The following is a 22,070-nucleotide window of genomic DNA, read 5'->3' as shown; positions in this document are numbered from 1 at the left end:
AGCCTTACTCAGAGAATCCCTTGCGACCCCTCCGAGTAAGCGTGCTACGATCCGCTCCTCGGCATCTACCCCCGTGTACGCAACTGCCCCTCAGAGGAGTCATGTGTCCCACATTCGCTGTCTCCCATTTTGGAGGTACAGCTGATTATTTAAAATCCATTTCAACAGCTAACCCAGACTATTCAATTAGGTTTCCCTTGTACAAATGGCAACGCCTCCCCACAGTGCATGCCAGGAGCTACGCTTGTGTAACCTTTTCGGCTATCACGTGTGCCTCTTACAAGGCTCACTCGGTGGGACATTTTGAACATGGTCACTATAAATACCCAAACTGTGGCCTGAAAGTCAAAGTTAAGCGACCCAGACAAGGCCACTGAAAAGAATTCTCGTGTCGCGCTGTAACAACATAATGCCAACCTGGCAACAGTTAGCGACTGGCTAGGGCACAAAAGGAATGATTGTGTTCCATTCTCCGGCACTGACCCATGGGCACAATCCTTTAATAAGAGCAGGGATTTTAAGAGGAAGCAAAATTCGTTTTAGCTACAGAAGGAAATCAATGAAAAGGTGAGGCACAGCGATGTGGTACATGCTCAGACTCACAGAAGGCAACTGGGCTGGCAGAAAAACTATGGAGGACACAAAACGCAACTGCATTACATTTCTTTGAGGCCGGAGAGTGGGGCGTCGGGAACGATCTATAGGTATTTTCTATTATAACGCACAGTCCTGCTACACCACAGCTTAGGCCAGGTTCTTTCCTCTCATTAGCAAGTGGTGGCAGACTCCAGGGAAAGGATACCAGTGTGAGTGAGCCTGGAATCACATATCCCTTTGGATCTTGCTGGCGGGGGACTGACCACTGACTAGCCAAGCACAGATGTATGCACGGCTGTCACAGAGCCCATGCTGTGTGGACTTGGGATGAACCTCGCCCACCGCGCTGGTTTGTAGAACAGTCAATACGTGCTTCAGGCCCACCTACGATGGACAAGGACGATGTACTCCCACCCTCCCAACTAGAGCTGTGTTTAAAGAACCTGAGGTTTCGGTATTAGAGACAGCGTGCCACTTGCGGGATGAACTGTGATGTCTGGCTAGTGCAGGGATGGACATTTTTGAGCATTTCAAACATTTTTGAGGTGGTCACCGGCCGCCCTGTAAGGGGCGGAGCCTTGGACAAAAGAGGCGGAGCCTGGCATAGAAGGCGCAAGCCCTTTAAATAGAAGCCGTTGAAAGGGCTCACATGTCCCTGGCTCCCAGGCAACGGGCTAGTGTGGGGCCGGAGCTGCGAGCTCTCTCAGTTGCTTCGATTTAAAGGGCTTGTGGCTGCCAGACAACACAGCCACCCGGGAGGCACGAGCTCTTTGAATAGAAATAGTTAAAAGGGCTCGCTAGCGTTGCCTGAGAGCTGGAGACAGGCAAGCCCGTCTATTTAACTGCTTCTATTTAAAGGGCTCGCGCCTTCCCCACATCTGCCAGGCAATAGAGAAGGAATGAGCCCTTTAAATAGCAGTTGAAAGGGCTCATGAGGCTCCACCTCCCAGGCAACGCGCTAGGGGGTGGGGCCTGGAACAGCTGCACGGGCTGGATCTGGCCCATTGAGTGGCTTCTGCCCGCCCTGGGCTAGTATTTCCATAAGGTTTCATAGTCAACATCTCACTCATTCCAAAGTCCAAGACACTGCTGAGTTAAGGCGAATGTTTCTTCTTTTTTCTCTGCACTCCATGCACAGACTCTGCGGCCTCTTTTTTCTGCTTTTTGTGTTTTTTCTTATATGGTTTCTTTTGCTTTGCCTCAGAGTTTTCTTCAAGATTTTCCCTGTCGGAAGTTGTGGGGAAAACCTTTCCATTCCTTCCGAAAACACAAGCGTTTCCATCACAACTGTTGTCTTCCCCTCTGCGTCGATCTTTGGCTTTCTTTTTCTTTTTCCCTGGTTGGTACTCCGGGTCTGGCGTCTCCAGTTCTCCCCTCAAGCCATCTGTTATGGAGGGTTTCACCTTGGGTTTTTCAGAGCCCTCCATGGTCTCTGCCTCAACATTTTTGTGGCTTTTCTTTTTCTTTTTGGATTTGCTTTTTAGGCCTTGCGAAGACTCCGAGTCTTGAGCTGTGGCCACGTGAGGATCTGCTAACTCACTCTCTGGTTCATTTGGGAATTTCTTCCGTTTTGCCATGCGCTTGGCAAAATACTCTTGCACAGTCATGGTGCTGGTCACGGTATTACTCTGGTCCACTGGTGTGGGCATGTCGTGGGGGTCATTTCTGTCCTCTTCTGGAGAATCCGCATGGGTGTTGTCCTCCTGAGGGAAATAATTTAAAGGTGATCAGGGAAAGGATTTTCAACACATGGAATTTAAAGATTTTTTTTCTTTTCAACATCTAAAGAGAGAAAACAAGGAACCAACCAACCAACCCACCCTCTTAAATTGGGAAGCAGAAAGGAGAGAGCATACAACAATTTCTGTGAACATTCCTGATATTGTGGCATGATATAACCAGCATTCCCTCTAAGCTGGAAGCCTGTGCGGCTGCTTGGGAGAAATTCAAATGCCGCCAAGTTGATTAGCAGAGCACCCACGGTTAAGACTTTTTTATTTCTACTGGTGGTGCACATTCGCACATGCCTCATGGCGCATGCAATTATTCTGCACATGGAAAGAAAAGAGTAGAGGGAACATTGCATAAAAGGTATACTGAGGACTAAGGAGATAAAAGTAAGGCAAAGAACATTTAGATTTAAAGGGATGTGATTCTTTATTGGTTTGTACCATCTGCAGTCAACCACACCTGTCCAATGCAAGTGCAAAGGATGTTTAAAATGTTCCCAAATCATAAGAGTGTATTATACCCATTTTGTTTGCACAGATATAAGTGTCTCCGCAAGATGCAAAGATGCAAGATGCCCTATCAATCTGTGGCAAAGTCTGCCCCAGGAAGTGGTGGAAATCTCATCTCTGGAAGATACTTAAAGCACTGTAGCACATATGTTCTGGGGAACACACCAGCACTGGCAGGAGGAAATGGGGGTAACAAATTTCTTCCAACGATCACAGGTGTTAGTTATTTCATAGCTGTTTCATATAATTTCACCCTACATGATCCCATTTGATAACAGTACGATACTACTTTTAAAAATATATTTAAGTTGCCTAACACGTCTCATTATAAGCCCATCTCCTGTTTTTTTCTAACTGTGCCAGGATAACTATTTGGGTCGACATTTTCCATGTCATGTGTCCCCTCTTTTTGGAAGATTTCAGCAAAAATGGCTCAACTGTTTCTGAGAACGAGGCTGGGGGGCGGAAAATAATACATGTTTCAATGATGTACAAGCAACCTCAACGCTGGCATTTCCTGACTTTTGAGTGCTTCTTGCAACCTTAATGTTCTCTTAATCTAACATATTTTACACACACACAAACTATCAGAAAGATCAAACTCCATTACAGGCCAGAGTTAGCAAATCTATCACACCAAGAACCACTGCTGAACTCAACAGCAGTTCTGCATGTGCATGGGTTGAGAACAAATCCTGCATCTAGACAACAAATATAAAACAAGAAGTAAGGGGTCACTGGGTTGTGTAATGGACATACGGTATTAAGAAAAAGATTAACTTTTTAATAAAGCGACAGAAATAAACTGGACTGCAAATGTAAAGCTTGTTAATTTGTCCATTATTTACACATAAAGCTCTGTGCAAACTATGAAGTGTTGTTACAGATATGTAGTTCTCAAAATTAAACCTGTTCATTTTGGGCTGTCTTTTAGACACAAATACTTATATTTCACAATGATAAACTACCCAGAAATGCTTAATATTTACACAGATCTTTTCAAATCAAACGATGTATTTTTAAATAACTGCTAGATCTAAGAGCCTGAATCCCACTCTAATAGCAACTCACAACTCAGAGAAGGAAGAGATCAGAAAAAAAAATTCTATACCAATACTCATGGATCCAAGTCCATTACCATCAATTACATTGAAAGATGGTATGCATGGTGGTGTTGGGAACTGGTGGCCTCTTTTCAGAAATACTTGTATATAAATGGAGCAGTGGATACAGTTCACCTGGATTTTTCAAAAGCCTCTGACAAGGTCCCTCTGACAAAGGCTCTTAACCAAAGTAAGCCGGGATCAGAGGGAAAGTCCTTCCATGGTTTGATAGGAAACAAAGGGGTAGGAATAAATGGTCAGTTTTCAAAATGCAGAGAGGTAACTAGTGGTGCTCCCCAGAGATCTGTACGGGAACCAATCCTATCAACATATTCATAAATGCTCTTAAGAAAGAGGTAATCTGTAAAGTGCCAACATTTGCAGATGATACAAAACTACTCAAAAAAAGTTAAGTTCAAAGCAGATGGTGAATAGCTTCAAAAGCATCTCACAAAACTAGGTGACTGAGCAACAAAATGAATTGGACAACATGATCTCAACTATACCTATAAAATTATGAGGACTATTAAAAAAGGGATAGAGAGTAAGACCGAGAATATATTCTTGCCTCTACAGAAAACCAGGGTACACCCACATCTTGAATACTGTATACAGATGTGGTTGCATCTCAAAAAATAATTGGAAAAGTTACAGAAAAGGGCAACAAAAATGATTTGAGGTATGGAATAGCTTTCATTTGAGGAGAGATTACAAAGATAGGGAATTTGCAGCTTCAAAGATAGGCAACACAGGGGAAATCGGATAGAGATCTGTAAAATCATGAACTGTGTGGCAAAAGCAAATAAGGAAGTGTTACTTACTCCCTCACAACACAAGAACCAGGGGTCACCCAAAGAAATTAATAGGCAGCAGGTTTAAAAACAAACAAAAGGAAATATTTCTTCACACGACACAATCAAACTGTGGAACTCACTGCCAGGGGATATTGTGAAGGCCAAAATGGTAACAGGCTTAAAAAAAGAATTTGATCATTTCATGGATGATGGTGTATCAATGGCTATTAGCCAAGATGGTCAGGGATGCAACCCCATTTTCTGGGTGTCCATAATCTCTGACTGACAGAAGCTGCGAGTGGACAACAGGGGATGTTGATTGCCTGTTCTTTTCATTCCTTTTGAAGCACTTGGCTTTGGACAGGATACTAGGCTAGCTGGACCTTTGGTCTGACCCAGTTTTGTAATTCTTATGTTGCACCAGCGCAAAGTGGGTATAAAATGCAACCAAATCAGAATGGCAGCATTTTATACTCACATCGATTTAAACTGCTACACAGGATGAAGGATAGCAATGAATGAGAATATCACATTATAGCTCTCAAATACTGTAATTATTGTTCGGTGGCATACATAAAAGATCTCAGTTCTCTTTAGGTTCCGATATTTAACTGGCTAGCTGAGTGGGCTTTATAAGTGAATTCCAGGTACAGGGCTTTACACATATCAGTCATCTTTACTCGTGAGAACAAGAATTTGCAGGTTTGTCATTAGCAATGTATCAGGAGTGGCTAGTTCCTCAAATCTGCTCTCAAGAGAGCTATTCTAGTGGAACAAAAATAACGTTACACTTGAGATTCCAGTAATGTTTGTGTGGGCACTTAAGGAAATTAGGTTCTTTTCCCTCTAGGAATACACCTTGTTTAAAAGGGGGAGTTTAAACACAGTTAATACAACAGAAGAACTCTGTTGTTCAGGAATTTCCCCTTCCCCCAAATCTTTCTATATCTGATGGGGGAAGATGCAGGAAAAGTCTGACAAGACAGAACCCGCAGAATAAATAGTTGGATATCTGAAGCACAGTTCAGTCTTTTGAACAAGGCACCTTCCAATTTGAGTACTACCAAAGAACGTTGGTGCAGATCAAAAATAGCTGCCCCGCTAAGGCAAATTTAAACGGGTCACTTTTTTTTTCTGTTCTATCTACCTGCTAGATGATGTTGACACCTTGCTTTACAAAATGACAAATGCTTTCCCATTTTTCTCAGCAATGGCCACTCGCCAAAACTGCCCTTTGCTGATTTACAAAACGTCCTCAAGGACGCCGCGCCAAAACCCCCGGGGGCAAACCAGGAAAGGGTTTGTTCATTCCCTTGGCCAGTTCTAATTCTGACAATTTAATTACTGTAATTTAATGTGACTATTAATTGAATCCTATACGTTTATTTTTTTAAATATGGCTAAATACAGAAACTGGTTCTTTGGCTACGCCGCTCACTTCAGGAGGCATTTGTGATTCCAGAAAACAAGCTCACACCACAGAAATTCCGGTATTGATAAGAATTTTAATAACCATGGGCCACTGAACACAGAACTAGCAGGGCATGGAGACAGGGAAGGAGGTGCCAACCCTAAAATCCCCTTCAGTTAGGGAAAGCTTGTGTGCAATCATAAATCATCTAGAAGGGCTATTTAGTGCCAGAAATGTTCCACCTCCCCTTCCATGTTGTAACTGATGAAGCAGCCATGGAAACATCCTAGAACTAAACACACGTCTCTCTCTCCAACTCTAGAAAGGTGAGATGCAGAATTACTTCAGTTTTTGCACCTTAAAAAACATGTTTCGAAGCGCTAAGCATTTACCAATATTGGAATTTTTACTTAAAAACAAACACAAAACTGATGTCTGTAATAGCCTTCTAGTATGAAATTCTGGATCCATGGAAGACAACAGCAAATTCTACTGTACTCTGTCCTAACCAGTGTTCCTTGTTAGCTGTGCACTTGTGTGGCTACTCAGGAGAGATTCAAATGCTGCTGAGCTGATTAGTAGAGTGCCCGCAGCTAAGATTTTTGTTTCTATTGGTGGTGCACATCCGCACATACCTGGGTGGACATTAATTTTTCCATCCATGTGCAGGATAATTTTGAGGGAACACTGGTCCTAATACCTTTCAATCCAAAGTGAGTTACACCGATTATGTACAGGCAATATTACTCCCCCCACTGAAATGCAGCCTCCTTTGGTAAGGAAAGTGGCAGTTGCTAGAAGATACATAGAAACTTGATAACAGAAGAGGACAGTACATAAGAACGGCCGTACTGGGTCAGACCAACGGTCCTTCTAGCCCAGTATCCTGTCTACCGACAGTGGCCAGCACCAGGTGCCCCAGAGAGGGTGGACCGAAGACAGTGATCAAGCGATTTGTCTCCTGCCATCTCTCTCCGGCCTCTGACAAACAGAGGCCAAGGACACCATTTTATCCCCTGGCTAATAGCCTTTTATGGACCTAATCTCCATGAAATTATCTAGCTTCTCTTTAAAAGCTTAGTTAGTAGCACGGAAGTCCAGACAGAAAAACTGGGTTTCACCTGTTTCTAGGAGGGAAAGGAAGGCAGCAACAAATCAATCAGCAACAAAATAACTGGTGGTTGCTATGTACGCAAGAGTGGCTCTTGTGTTAGTTCAGTCAGGTTCGTGAACTCTGAAGAGGAGAAAAACCGGTTTTAATGCTTCAGGTACAAGATTGAGAGTCAGACAATCTGGATTTGAGTCCAGGCATGGCCACTGGCTCACTATGACACTTTGGTCAAGTCACTTCATCTCTTCACATCTCAGCTTCCCTGTCATGTGACTTAACAGTTGTCGTCACAGGACTATTACAATGGCATGGAATAAAAAGTACAGTGGGGCTGAGAACGGCACAGTCTGAGAAGGGTGAACATATTTTTAATAGATGTGCTCCTAAATAACAGAAATTGGGAACGATGTTGAAATTACTGAGTATATCTCTGGTACATGTTACAGGACATGACCATAATGATCCTGGCTGACCATAAAAACCTGTGAATCCTGCACCTTTGCTTTGTTAGGGTATGTCTAGACTACAGGCTTACGTCGACATAAGTTATGTCGGCAAAACTTATGTCGACGTAGAGCGTCTAGACTACATCCAGTTCTGTCAACAAAGCAAGCCGTTTTGTTGACATAACAGTGTGGACGCAAAGGACAGTGTAGATGCAATAATGCCTTGTATCGACAGAACTCTGTCGACAAAAGGCGTTATTCCTTGTAGAATGAGGTTTACATACGTTGACAAAACTGCTGAGTTTTGTCAACGTTATGTCGACATAACTCAAAGGCAGTGTGGACGCAGGTATAGTTTTGTCGACAAAAGTCCACTTTTGTCGACAAAACCCTGTAGTCTAGACACACCCTCAGAGTGGAGGAATCGTACCGATGAGATTTAGAAACGATCTGGTTTCAAGACTCCTACTCTAAGTCCTCAATGCAGAGTTGAGCTTGTACCTCTCCCCTAGAAGGAGTAAAACTTGGCAGGCCAACCCTCCCCTCTCAAACCCTGCCCAGTGTCTTTTGACCGTAGAGCCAATGTTAATGTAAAGAAGCAGAGCAAAGAAAAAGACGTGCATGGCACTTTATAGCCATTAAAGATGACAAGAGCTCTTCTCTGAGTAGCTTCTCAGATCAGGGGCATAGGCTGTAAACGCTTGAGTTAAGCACGTGCGCAGTTGTTTGCAGGACTGGGACCAACCAGCCAGCCCAGTGAGTAATGGCTGTAATGGTGTTTTTAGTGGAAGCATAATCATTTTAAAAATAGGTTCACATAATTCTTCATTCAATTTTCCCACGTCAGAACATGAGCCAGCATCTAGCAGGCAGATAAAATGGAATATTAGTAACATGGTGCATAACAAGGATTTTTGCTCTGGCAATTTCAAAACTTACATCCATCCATGACCAAGGATGGGTTTTACAAATGCTTTGGAGATAGCATCTATGAAAAAGATAACAGATCAACTTAGCCACAAGACAAAGCTGCAGGAGATACAAGGCAACTTCCTGGAAATTAAGGATAGATTTGGAGAAGGAAAATATTAAGATAGTGGGCTGCTATGGACTACATGTTTACAGTAATTGTAAGTTCAACTAAAAGTTCATAAAACACCACAATAATTTATAACAACGGATGCTAAGAGGGAAGAACGAAAAGGGGGCAGATTAGGCCAAACAAAAAGGGCTGCTAATAGAACGTGTGATTAGCAAACAAAACAAGTGTAAGACCAACAATAAACCAAAATTGGTATGTCAAAAACTAAGCCCTATCAGTGGACAAAATAATGAGGGGACGGGGTATTCTGCCCACGGCTCCTTTTTGCTGACCTTGAAGAAACACAATTTAGGAATTAAAATTGGCTCTGGGAGTGAATTTAACCAGCATGGTTGTCACCCCGAACGTCACCTGGACCTGCTTCATCCTAATCCTTAGAGATGTCCCAATGAAATGGCTGAGGAAGAGTGGACCGAAAATGGTATTGCCATCTTGTCAGCTGCAGCTGACTCCCAAACACCACCTGTGAACTGTGATTGGACTCGGCAGAAGCGCCTCTCAAGTAACTTTTCTTTTCCCTAAAGGAACACTTATTAATACCTCTGACAGCATCTAAAAGACTGTTAAACAAAAGGTTGGTTTTTTCTCCCTTCTGAAAGCTCTCTCCAACTAAAAGGGGAAAAAAGTTGTTTCAATGAAAGCCTCATTTACTACTTTAGTTTCAAATGCTTTCACTGTTCTTTAATAAAAGGTTAACAATTAATCATATTTGTCCTATTGCTAAGCAGGCTAGGATCTCGGTATACTAACTCCAAGCCTTGCTTAACGCTATTTAATGTTTATGCCAATGTCTCTGGCCCATATATTCTATACACATTATTCCAACAGGCCCTCTCATCCAGAAGGAAGAGATCTCAAACATTCAGTGCTTTCTCTCCCTCATCTCTCTTGTTCCTTTTCTGTTATTCACTGTTCTCCTTCATTTCCTCTTGGACACTCGTGTTACATGACAAGGATGTGATGGCATATGTACATTCATCCTACACTGTAGGACCCACAAATAAGTAAGCTTCAAGAGAGAAAACGCCATTCAACGGGAAGCAGAATTAGAGTTCTGAATGGTGACCGCATGTTTCATAAGGACAAAAGGGAAAAGGAGGACTCTGTGGCTCACAGCCTTGATGCAGCTGTTTCCTGAGAGGAGTGAAGAGGAACCCGTTTTGCTACAAATGCTTCCCTCTGTAAATATCGAGGATGAAAGAGAGGTGCTGATACTACTGTTACAGTATAGAAGGTGAGGGATCCTTCTCCAGATAGAGCTTTGCCTATTATACGGCTTCCCTGCTTAAAATGAAGTTTTTGGACCAAAAAACCAAAAGAACACTCCACTATAGAAGTCCAACTGCAGACATCTAACATTACTTTAAGTATCAGTGGGAAAATGTGGATTCCAAGACATTATTTTGACATGCTCCTGCATATTTACTGTATATATATGGTGTGTTTATTAAGTCCTTTTTGAATTAAAAAATGAAGGACTTCAGGTTCAAAGGGTGCTAAACATCACAGGTTGTTTTGTAAACTTTCTGCCAAGAGCTTGTGCCAAAGATCTCGGCACGTGGTCAATTTCAGTTCTTATTTCTTTTCAAATTCAAATGTGGTTTCAGTTAAAATTCCACAGATGTGAACCCTTATGTATCCAGAATTCTACTTTCCTTATTTTAGAAACAACACATTTTTATTGCTAATCACGCAGGTAAGTCCTACAGAGGTGTGTGCTCTGGGAGACGGAGCTGGAATCTAATCTGGCTCATGCATCATAACAGATGTATACATAAACTCCCAAGTGCAGAGCCAGATTTTGCCTTCAGATTTTGCCTTCAACGCCACTGAAGATGGATGTAACTCATGGCAGAAGTTGAAGATTACAGAGTTGCACAGGTGCACCAGATAAAAATTTGGCCCCCTCCCAAAAATTAATTACCAGTGACCTCACACCTACAAAGGACACAACGGACTTTCACATCCCAGGCTGAGCAGTTGGAACAAACTTTTTTTTCCTATTATTTTCTTCGCAAATGTGATATGACGTCACAGAACAGACATACAGACCCTGCCCCTCCAGAGCCACTTTTCCAAGTAGAATGGCAAGTATTTTAGGGTAAGCAAACAACTGCGGCAGGAAAATCCACACAGCGCGAGATAGCATGCAAGATGTGACGGGGAAGACATGTGGGGGATAAGGAAAGAGGCGAACGTGGGTAAACTGATGCACCACATACACTAATAAGCTGTGCAAAGGAAAGAGAGACACCTACATACTCTGGCGACATCCAAACCACTCTACCTACGCAGCTGAGGTCACAAAGCGCCTCTTCCTAGTCATTTCCTTGTAAATTACAGCTGTGTGTTAGATTTAATAAACAAGGCTAAGGAAGGTATTTCCCTTTGGATTCCTCTACTCACACAATACAGAGATCCAAACAGTGACCTCATCTTCCCTCTTCCAAGGGACTTATTTAGAAGTCCTAATCAGCGTGTTCTCACTTGGTTTAATAATAGAGGAAATATGGTCTAGTAATCAGAGCACCGGACTGGGAGAACCATACCCTACTCCCAGCTCTGTTCTCGACTCTCAATTCAGTCCTCAATGAGAAGTCACTTACTCTCCGTGCTTCTTGCTTCCCACCTTATGTAAAACTGGTCTCACTATCCTTAAACTGACTCTCAAGGGAGCTGCAAGTTTTCCATTAATTAAATGTTTGCCAAGTGCTTTGAGATCCTCCAAGGGAAGAAGCAGAAGGTACTATGTAAATACAAGCCCTAGGTGGCAAGGTGGACTGTTCCAAAGATACAATTAAGAATGAGCATGCGGAGTTAGCTCAGTCAAGTCCCTTTGTGTAATAACATGACCACGTGCCCTTTTCAAATACAATTACAGCCCGAGATATACACAGACCGTCTCAGAGTAGCCTTTGCATCCGACACTTGCACTCCAGGTACAGCCTTCCAGACAGGGCTAGACAGCCCTGTAGAGGAGGTTACTCACCCTTGCGCAGCAACTGAGGTTCTTCAAGATGGTTGTTACTGGGGATGCCCGACCGGAGGTCTCTTGCGTTTCTCGCCAGAGACTTTAGGTAGCCCTGCCTTGGTTGGCTGCACCTGTGCAGGAGGCCACCTTGTGGGACTTCGAGGGGCTCTCCCCGTGTGCATAAGCAATCATCGCTCGGCGCTAGACAGAAAAAGATGAGGGGGAGGGAACTTTGACTGTTTTTGTTCTGTCCAGGCAGAAGGAGAGAGCTCTATGGAGAGAGGATTCCCTGGCGTCTGTGCGCAGTTTGGGAAACAACACAGGTAAGTATAAGGGTTACGGTGAAACAGGCAGGCCGCTTTTGGTATGAATTTGGGGCTAGGGCAGAGGATGACTTTGTCCTTCTGAAATATAAGGGGGGTGGGCCATTAGGGCTCCTAATTCCCCCACCCTCCAGGCTGATGTGGTAGCTATGAGAAAGGCAACCTTCATGGACAGGTACAGGAAAGAGCATGCGGCAAGGGGTTCAAATGGTTTGCCCAAAAGGGTATGAAGCACAAGGCTGAGGTTCCATATTGGGGCAGAGTCCTTGAGGGGCGGGATGGCATTGGTTAAGCCTTTGAAAAAGCGCTCTGTAGTGGGGTGGGTGCAATTGCAGGCGTCATCTACCTTGTGGTGCAGTAAGGTAATTGCAGATAAGTGCACCTGCATGGAGCTGTTGGAAAGGCCCAGTTTGTTGAGGCATAAGAGATAGGCCAGGGCCTTTGGCAAGGGAATGGAGTGAGGAGACATGCTGTGAGACTCGCACCTAGAGAAGAATCGGAGCCATTTCTGGGTGTACGTTCTGCATGGTTAATGGTTACTCACAAGGATGTCTTTCACCTCCTGAGAGTAGCCAGCATCTCCATGCAGCAGCTAGGCCGTGAGGTGGAGAACTCATAGGCTGGGATGAACGATACGACCCGCGTCCTGAATGAGGAAGTGGGGTAGGAGCAGCAGTGTTTCCGCCATCTTTGCCGGAGAAGGGAAACCATGTTTTTCGTGGCCAAGTGGACACGGTTAGAATAGTTCTGACCCTGTTCTGCAGGAGGATGGAGGGAAATGTGACATTGGTGGCACCTTCCATTTTATGAGTAGCGCATCGCCCAGTGACGGGTGACCGCGTCCTGCCCGGGAACAGAGCATGGGCATTTGGCATTGTGCGCTGTCACGAAGAGGTCTATCACATTTTCCAAACGTGGGTATGTGAGCAGTGCCTGCTCAGCTGGTGTTGTGAAGGATAGCTAGGTAGGTAGGAAGCAAGAACTGTCCACATTGTTGGAAATGCACCAGATCCAGAGAGCCAAGGCCTTGGCACACAGCGGACATGATCGGGTTCCACTCTGGTGGCTTACGTAGGACATGCAGGGTGTGTTGTCCACAAGGACTCTGACGGTGGTGTCGTGGAGGTGTGGCAGAAAGTGCTGGCTAGTCTTTCCGACTGTCCTGGCGTTTGAAAATGTTCACGTGTGAAGTGCTCTCTGGTAGCAACCAAAGTCCCTGGACAGTGTTGTTGCCCAGATGAGGAGGCAGCCGTGATAACAGTGATGGCGGGTACTCATCTTTGGAATGGGACGTTGGAATGTGCGTCGTGGGACTGTAGCCACCATGAGAGGGAGGCCTCGACAGTGGGGCATTTGAGAAGGGAGTGCTGGGGGGGGGGTGCGTAGCTGGTGTGGAGCCAGGACTGTAGGTACCTCCTATGGCCCGGCACGTTTGACCACATACAGCCATGCGGCCTAGGACCTGCTGACATTTTTTTTTTTTTTTAATAGAACTGGAAGGGACCTTGAGAGGTCATCTAGTCCAGTCCCCTGCCCTTGTGGCAGGACCAAGCACCATCCCTAACAGATTTGCACCAGATCCCTAAATTGCCCCCTCAAGGACTGAACTCACAACCCTGGGTTTAGCTGCCAATATGCTCAAGCCACTGAGCTATCCCTCCCCCATGTCTTGGTGGACATGCGGGAGCTCTCCAGGATGGTAGGGATTAACGTGGTGAGTCTGAGGAATGGTTGTTGGGGCAGACTGGCCTCACCGGAAGGCAGTTGAGATACACCGCTGTGAACCCCAGCTGCTAGCCCGGGACTATCTGGGACTTTTTGGAAGTTTATTTAGAACCCCAAGCAGATAAAGAGGTTCAGTGTGTGCCACACGGCCTGAAATGCTGCTGGCTGGGTTGGTGCACACGAGGCAGTCGTACAGTTAAAGTGGGGGTGGGGGGAAAAAACGCCAAGCCTGTGAAGATGAGCTGCGGCGACAGATAGTACCTTGAAAAAATAGTACCTTGGGGCAGCCGATAGCACTACCAGTACAGAGTCCTCCCGTTTGGCCTAATGCCACAGTGTAAAACACAGAAATCTTCTGTGTAAGGGATGGATCGTTATACTGTAGGAAAATCAGCATCCCGCAGGTAAACACACAAGAGCCAAACTCCTTTCTCCAGTGGCTGCAATGTTGAAATTTGCCATTTTGAAACATTGGGATTGTACAAACGTGTTCCGCTTGCATGGATTCAGAATAAGTCCCCCGCCCCATTCTTTTTCTGCACAGAAAGTAATGGGAATAGAGCCCTTTTCCTATGTGTTGAGGTGCTACTGGTTCTGTGGCTCCTTGTTCCAGAAGAAGGTTTATTTCCGGTTGTAGGAGGAGCTCGTGAGAGGGGTCTCTGAAAAGGGAAGGGGGAGAGAGAGAAATAAAAGGGCGAGACTAACGCTGCTTGATGATGACCGGCATTGCACTAGCAAGCAGCGACCCCAACCAGGATGAAAGACCTCATGGTTATACGTGTTGTACAAAGGCACAGAAAGACATGGCTCCTGCCTTGGGGAGTCTACAGTCTTTTTCTTACACATCCAAAGCAGACATTTTCACTATGCTGTAATATTTCACCTGTAGAATTTTCTTCAAGGCTGCATCCTTATCACGTAAATGACTTCCAGGAACAGTTTAACTGGTATAGTGCCGCAGGTTGTATAAATGCACGTGGCAAATCAACTGGAGGGTATAATTCATTGGAAAATATGTGACCCTGCAATTAAAAATTACCATACTACAGCCTCAGAATTACAAGGTAGCTTCAACTTTTTATTTCCTGCTGTTTAAGTTTGCAGTACTGTCGCTTGATTCTGCCCTGGAATTACAGATGATTAAGATGCACTCATAACAGACCTTCTTGTCGGGGTGTCTGTGTTGCTGGCATGTGATTCGGCAGGTATGTTTCAACGAACGTGTTTTAGCGATAACTGTTACTTCTTTTTGTGAGTCTCTAAATCAGGTGGTTTCAAACGACGGGGCATGACCCAGGACTGGTGGTGGAATGTCGGGCACTAGGTCTCACTGCTGCAGGGGGATCAGATGAGCAGTGGGGGGGGGGGGACGGGGGGACTAAGGCAGCTCCCTGCCTGTCCTGGCACCGCAGACTGCGCCACGCCCCAGAAGCAGCTGGTGGCAGGGTCGGCTCCTAGGTGGGGGGAGGGAAGAAGAGCACACAGGGCTCTGCCCACTGCCTCTAGCACTTGCTCCGCACTCCCATTGGCTAGGAGCTTGCTGCTTTTGGGCGCAGTATGGTCTGTGGTGCCAGGAGGCAGAAAGCTGCCTTAGCCCCCCACAGCACCGCTGACCGGGAGCCGCTCAAAATGAGCCGCTCCTGCCTCAGCTCTGACCCCCCCACAAGCCAGAGCCCTCTCCTATCCCCCAAAGGATATCTCCTGATCAGCCCAGACTCTAGTCACACGATGTTGGGTCATGGGCCTCAATTTTCTTCAAGTGCGTCCTGAGAAAAATAAGTTTGAAAACCGCCGCTCTAGAATGCCAAACGAGTGAAGGATTTCGGTCTTCTGGCCATCAGATACAGCACCAGCTGTGTGGACTGCTTGGGACACACAAAGCATACTCGGCTAGCCACAGCACAAGTATAAGCAAGGATATTCGCGGGAGGGGCGGAGGGAGATTCTATTGAGATAAGCAGTTGGAGGAACGGTGCCGTAATGCACTTGAAAATACCCAAAAGGCGGAAAGGATTTCTGGCCAAGATTATCAGAGGAAGCCGTGTCAGCAGCAGGGCTTGGTTTCTGAAGGATGAGGAAAACACATGTATTTTGAAATCTGAAAATAATATGGACCTCTGGGAACTTTTACTCGTACCTCTCTGGTCACGTAAAATCAGGAATTAAGGTTCCTCGGAGGATTAGAAAAACAGTATTGCCCAATCCTGGAGGGGGTTTTCCTTAAAAAAAAGTTTTTCTGTGAAGGAAAATACATAATTGAAATTATTCCATAAGGGGGCAATTAGCTTCAGAGCTGATCTATTTAACCAGAATCAAGTCAGGGCCCTTGCACTGGGGATACAGGTATTTCCTGTTTTTCAGTGAGTGGTAGCAGAGGAGCCGTTAAGAAAGTTTTTTTTTGTCATCTTTTAGTCACATATCTGCTTAACAAGCCATCATCACTAACTAGTTCCTTTTCTTAGCATGGTGCCAAGAAAGCTCTCCTCATGTTTACAGCACAGGACTGTGAATCAGACCAACACAATTCTCAGACAGGGCAAGCAGCAGAAACTCAAAGTATTCGCCACCCAGGAGAGCTTGCAGTCTGGGAGGTAGATACAGAAAGACAAGATGCATTAGGAGTGGGGAGAACCGAGTGCATGTACACAGTAAAACCACACACTTTTTGTGGGTGCAGCTGGGGGCCAGATGGAACAAGTGGGCCCTCATAAAGGGTAGAGGGTTCCGGGCCCAACTTGGACCCAGGCATGCTGTGTGGCTTGGGAAATTCACTTATGAGGTGTGGTTCATTTTGTGTATGAGCTTGTTCAAGGACTTAGATCACATACCCCCTGCCTACATTCCTGACCAGATCTCCTAGTGACCATCCCAACCACGGTGTCTTTCCATATGTTTCTATGTCTTCTGCAAGCTTCCCCGAGCTATTCTTCCAAATGAGTCCTTCCTTCCACAAGACGCACGTCCATCTCAGCCCCTACCAAACCCGACCGCTTCACTTTTTAAAAATGTCTTATAGGTGCCCAACGGAACAGCCACTTAACCAGTGTTCTTCCCTACCTTCTGTATGACACACCTGTGCGTCGTCATGTCCACCCTTTGGACTGTAAATTCTCTGGGAGATGGACGTGTTTTCACCGGTGCAATCAGCACACATGCGGGCACTGTACATTAACAAATAACACACCCCACCAGATGGGCAGAAACATACGGGATTCTCTCACCATCTTTTCTGTAGACACCGCATATTACTTAGGGTGGAATAACTCTCCTTGGCCAGATGTAAAATCCTGCTGAATTGGTTAACCAGTTCAACATAGTTTTTAACCAGTTAAAGGGGAGGCGGGAAGGACGGGAAGCCTCCCTCCTGCTGCAGGCAAGGATGGCTCCGGCCCCGCAGTGGGATGTATGTGTTCTGCTGGCCCCGTGCAGGGCTGATGGCTCCTAGCATGGTGTGGCCCAGCAGGGCTGGAACAGCCCTCTGCCCACAGCTGGCCGTGGGCAAGGGGCTGCTCCGGGGTACCAATTAATCATTCACCTCCCTAGCCAGAAGCTCTGTACAAAAGGATCTAGATCCTGCTTCTGCTGAACATCCGGCATTAGCAAACGGCAGCCCAATTTACTGCTGCTGGCCCTGAAAGAAAGGCCTCCAAGGCTCCATCTCTGGGGGAGAGGAAAAGCTCTCCCCAGCCCTCTTGCTGTTGGACATCTGCTCCTACTTCTTCTACCTGCCAGTGATGAAGTGATGCCTCCTCACTGGCTCTGCCCAATCTCTCTGTGCTGCCTCCCTCCGTGGTATTGAGAAGGAGCGACGTTGGGAGTCCTGCTCCGAATCAGCTGTGCGGGGAGTTCCGCTTACTCCCAGCTAGGCTGAGAAAGTTGAGTCTAGAACGGCCCTGGGGGGAAGTGAGGTGTGAAGCTGGGAAAAGGGAGAAGAGTACAGAGAGTGGAGGATGGGAGGGGAAGCCCGTGCCTAGGGCAAGCAGTGGGAGGAAGTGGCAGGGATTACGCTAGGAGGAAGGATGTTTCAGGAGATGGGGTGTTTCAGAGAAAGCGGGACAGGGCATGGAATGGAATCATAGAATAATAGGACTGGAAGGGACCTCAAGAGGTCATCGAGTCCAGCCCCCCGCCCTCAAGGCAGGACCAAGCTCCGTCTACACCATCCCTGACAGATGTCTATCCAACCTGTTCTTAAATATCTCCAGAGACGGAGATTCCACCACCTCCGTTGGCAATTTATTCCAATATTTGACCACCCTGACAGTTAGGAATTTTTTCCTAATGTCCAATCTAAACCTCCCCTGCTGCACTTTAAGCCCATTACTCCTTGTCCTGTCCTCAGAAACCAAGAGGAACAAATTTTCTCCTTCCTCCTTGTGACACCCTTTTAGATATTTGAAAACCGCTATCATGTCCCCCCTTAATCTTCTTTTTTCCAAACTAAACAAGCCCAGTTCATGAAGCCTGGCTTCATAGGTCATGTTCTCTAGACCTTTAATCATTCTTGTCGCTCTTCTCTGTACCCTTTCCAATTTCTCCACATCTTTCTTGAAATGTGGCGCCCAGAACTGGACACAGTACTCCAGCTGAGGCCTAACTAGTGCAGAGTAGAGCGGCAGAATGACTTCACGAGTTTTGCTTACAACACACCTGTTGATACAACCTAGAATCATATTTGCTTTTTTTGCAACAGCGTCACACTGTTGACTCATATTCAACTTGTGGTCCACTATGACCCCTAGATCCCTTTCTGCCATGCTCCTTCCTAGACAGTCGCTTCCCATCTTGTATGTATGGAACGGATTGTTCCTTCCTAAGTGGAGCACTTTGCATTTCTCTTTATTAAACCTCATCCTGTTTACCTCTGACCATTTCTCTAACTTGCTAAGGTCATTTTGAATTATGTCCCTATCCTCCAAAGAAGTCGCAACCCCACCCAGTTTGGTATCATCTGCAAACTTAATAAGCGTACTCTCTATCCCAATATCTACATCATTGATGAAGATATTGAACAATACGGGTCCCAAAACAGACCCTTGAGGAACTCCACTTGTTATCCCTTTCCAGCAGGATTTAGAACCGTTAACAACAACTCTCTGACTACGGTTATCCAGCCAATTATGCACCCACCTTATCGTGGCCCTATCTAAGTTATATTTGCCTAGTTTATCAATAAGAATATCATGCGAGACCGTATCAAATGCCTTACTAAAGTCTAGGTATAGGACATCCACCGCTTCTCCCTTATCCACAAGGCTCGTTATCTTATCAAAGAAAGCTATCAGATTAGTTTGGCATGACTTGTTCTTCACAAACCCATGCTGGCTATTCCCTATCACTTTATTACCTTCCAAGTGTTTGCATATGATTTCCTTAATTACCTGCTCCATTATCTTCCCTGGGACAGACGTTAAACTGACCGGTCTATAGTTTCCTGGGTTGTTTTTATTCCCCTTTTTATAGATGGGCACAATATTTGCCCTTTTCCAGTCTTCTGGAATCTCCCCTGTCTGCCATGATTTTTCAAAGATCATAGCTAAAGGCTCAGATACCTCCTCTATCAGCTCGTTGAGTATCCTGGGATGCATTTCATCAGGACCTGGTGACTTGCTGACATCTAACTTTCCTAAGTGATTTTTAACTTGTTCTTTGTGTATCCTATCTTCTAAACTTACCCTCTCTCTGCTTGTATTCACTACGTTAGGCACACCTCCAGACTTCTCGGTGAAGACCGAAACAAAGAAGTCATTGAGCATCTCCGCCATTTCCAAGTTTCCTGTTACTGCTTCTCCCTCCTCACTAAGCAGTGGGCCTACCCTGTCCTTGGTCTTCCTCTTGCTTTTAATGTATTTATAAAAGGTCTTCTTGTTTCCCTTTATGCCTGTAGCTAGTTTGATCTCATTTTGTGCCTTTGCCTTTCTAATCTTGCCCCTGCATTCCCGTGTTGCTTGCCTATATTCATCCTTTGTTAGTTGTCCTAGTTTCCATTTTTTATAGGACTCCTTTTTTATTTTGAGATCGTGCAAGATCTCACTTTCGTGGAAGATCGTGGAAGACACACTTTAGTACTGATCACAGATCTGGTGCCTAGCTCTTGCCTGGAAATAACTTTCTAGTGCTCTCTAGTGACAGCCTGAACCGAGGTCGGTGGTCAGACTTCTCCCAGCCCCAAACGGCATGGACAACTTGCCCAGGGGAGGCTGCAGCTACCTTTAGTGAAGGTGGGGATGGGTCCCCTGAGATCACAGATACAGTTTGATCTGAGCAGCCCACCCTCCAGTTTGATCTCAGCAAGATGGAACTGGGCATTCTCGGACCTACAATGTCCATGGGTCATTCCCCTGCCGTTAAGATGATGGATAAGTGTTAACAGGGACGCTGACAACTGCACACACTTCAGCCCTACATGGATAAGGGCTGTTCTGTCTGCCTGTACATTAGGGCTGTGTCTACACTGGCACCCTTTTCCATAAAAGGGATGCTAATGAGCCTTTCCGGAAAAGGGCTTATTTTCCGCAAGATCACGTCTAGACTGGCGCTTATCTCCGGCAAAACCCCGAGCCGGAAAAAAGCGGCAGCCATGTTCATGCAAATGCCGTGGGGGATATTTAAATCCCCCGCGGAATTTGCAATTCCGAAGTGTCTCATTAGGATCCCTTTTACGGAAAAGGGTGCCAGTGTAGACACAGTCATGGGATGTTGAATATCGGTTAATTGAATAGTCCAGTAACCTCATGAATTCTTAACGGTTAGTCGACTATTCTATAGTCACCGGGATGGGTCTGGCAGCCAGCGCGCTCTGGCTTCACTCCCAAGGAACCCCCTGCCACTCCACAAAGCTGGGTGGGGAAAAGGGGAGGGAAGGGGGAAAGGTGGGAGCTGGCCCACGAGGGGAGCCAGTTTAAAAACCAGCTCCTCTCATGGACCGGCTGCCTATCACCCTGTGCTGCTGCCTCTGATAAAGAGGCAGCAGCATGGGGTGGCAGCAGCCCCTGACTAGAGTGGGGTCTGAGCACCTGGACCTGGCGTGAGCCTGCCTGCCTGACTCCTAATACACTTTAAATGCAGAGCCGGAGCAGGGGTAGGTCCCGGACCCATCACAAACCAGGACTGAGCCAGGCTCCTGACCAGCCTGCTAAAAAAATTCACTGGCACGGGGTGGGGAGGGAAATGCATGTAGTCTATAGCAGTGTTTCCCAACCAGTGGTATGAGTACCCTTAGGAGTACTTGAGAAGTCAACAACTGAAACCTGGAGAAAACTGACTTTTTGTTTTATGTTTTACGGCGCTTTATTATTTTTGTACTTTTTACACCCAAAAATGGCATCTCCTGCCTGGCTATGATTAAGTTGTTTAAACAAATGTGTTGCAACAGTAGAAAAAAATATTGTGTGTCTGAAAACTGTAGGTACTGGGGGTACTTACAATTTTTTTTTGGAAAAGGGGTATTTTATAAAAAAAAAGAAGATTGAGAAACATTGGTCTCTAGCATTAACCTATAAGCTTTTGCTTATCGGTTAATCAACTACACTATTACATCCCTGTATGTATCCGCTCCCTTGGTCTGTTTCATTACTTGTCAAAAAAACCTCATAGCATCTATAGACTGTACGAGGCTTGGCTTCTTCATTTTGGCTAGTAAGGCTTCACATAGCGATGTACTGCTAAGCTGGGGTGGGAAGAGTCTGGCCAAAACAGAGGACACACCAGGTTCAGTTAGTATCTTCTGTGCAGTCTCCAGGCTCTCACTTTCCTTTGGTACTATCATTCCCACGGTTCACCTAATTCAAAATGATAAACTCTTTGCCTTTTTAAACAATTCTGTAAAGAGGCCAAAGGTGCAGCACTGCATACGTATTTCGTAACAGAGACCAGAAGAGGCTGAGGAAATGCCCATGCCTGTAAATCCAACTAAAATCCAACTAAATCAATTCATCTATGACTATCATTTACATAGTGCAATAAGAGTGTAATCACAAGCTACAGCCATGAGTGGAGCCAGTACAACATAAGTTATGTGGATACACACCAGTGTCCTGTAAGCACCACAGGGCGTGAGATCCAATGTCATGGTAAGGTGCTTCTTCAAAGTAGTGGGAATCGGGGCTCATCCCATGTTGGTTGCAAGGTGTTTCAGGGACAAGCGGCAGTAAGAAGGAAGATGGGAAGATCTGAAGGGAGATGTCAGGAGCGAGGACATGGTGAAACAAGAGGAAGAACCAATCTTACCTGTCACTAGTGCTTCAT

At 45.6% G+C, this 22,070-nt stretch overlaps 1 protein-coding gene across 2 annotated transcripts in view; it reads right to left on the bottom strand.

The window, feature by feature from the left end:
* Positions 1–468: 468 nt before the first annotated feature.
* The window catches only part of PINX1 (PIN2 (TERF1) interacting telomerase inhibitor 1), a 94,292-nt gene continuing 72,690 nt past the window's right edge, over positions 469–22,070 (bottom strand). For both annotated transcript variants that reach the window (XM_075923246.1, XM_075923245.1), the window contains one exon: positions 469–2,300. In XM_075923246.1, the coding sequence (XP_075779361.1) occupies positions 1,692–2,300 (609 nt within the window). In that variant the 3' untranslated portion in view covers positions 469–1,691. The remainder of the gene's footprint in view (positions 2,301–22,070) is intronic.

The sequence above is a fragment of the Pelodiscus sinensis genome, chromosome 3 (assembly GCF_049634645.1).
Source record: "Pelodiscus sinensis isolate JC-2024 chromosome 3, ASM4963464v1, whole genome shotgun sequence".
NCBI lineage: Eukaryota > Metazoa > Chordata > Testudines > Trionychidae > Pelodiscus > Pelodiscus sinensis.
The sequence above is the reverse complement of the archived record's forward strand: the minus strand, read 5'-3'. Positions and strand labels throughout refer to the sequence as shown.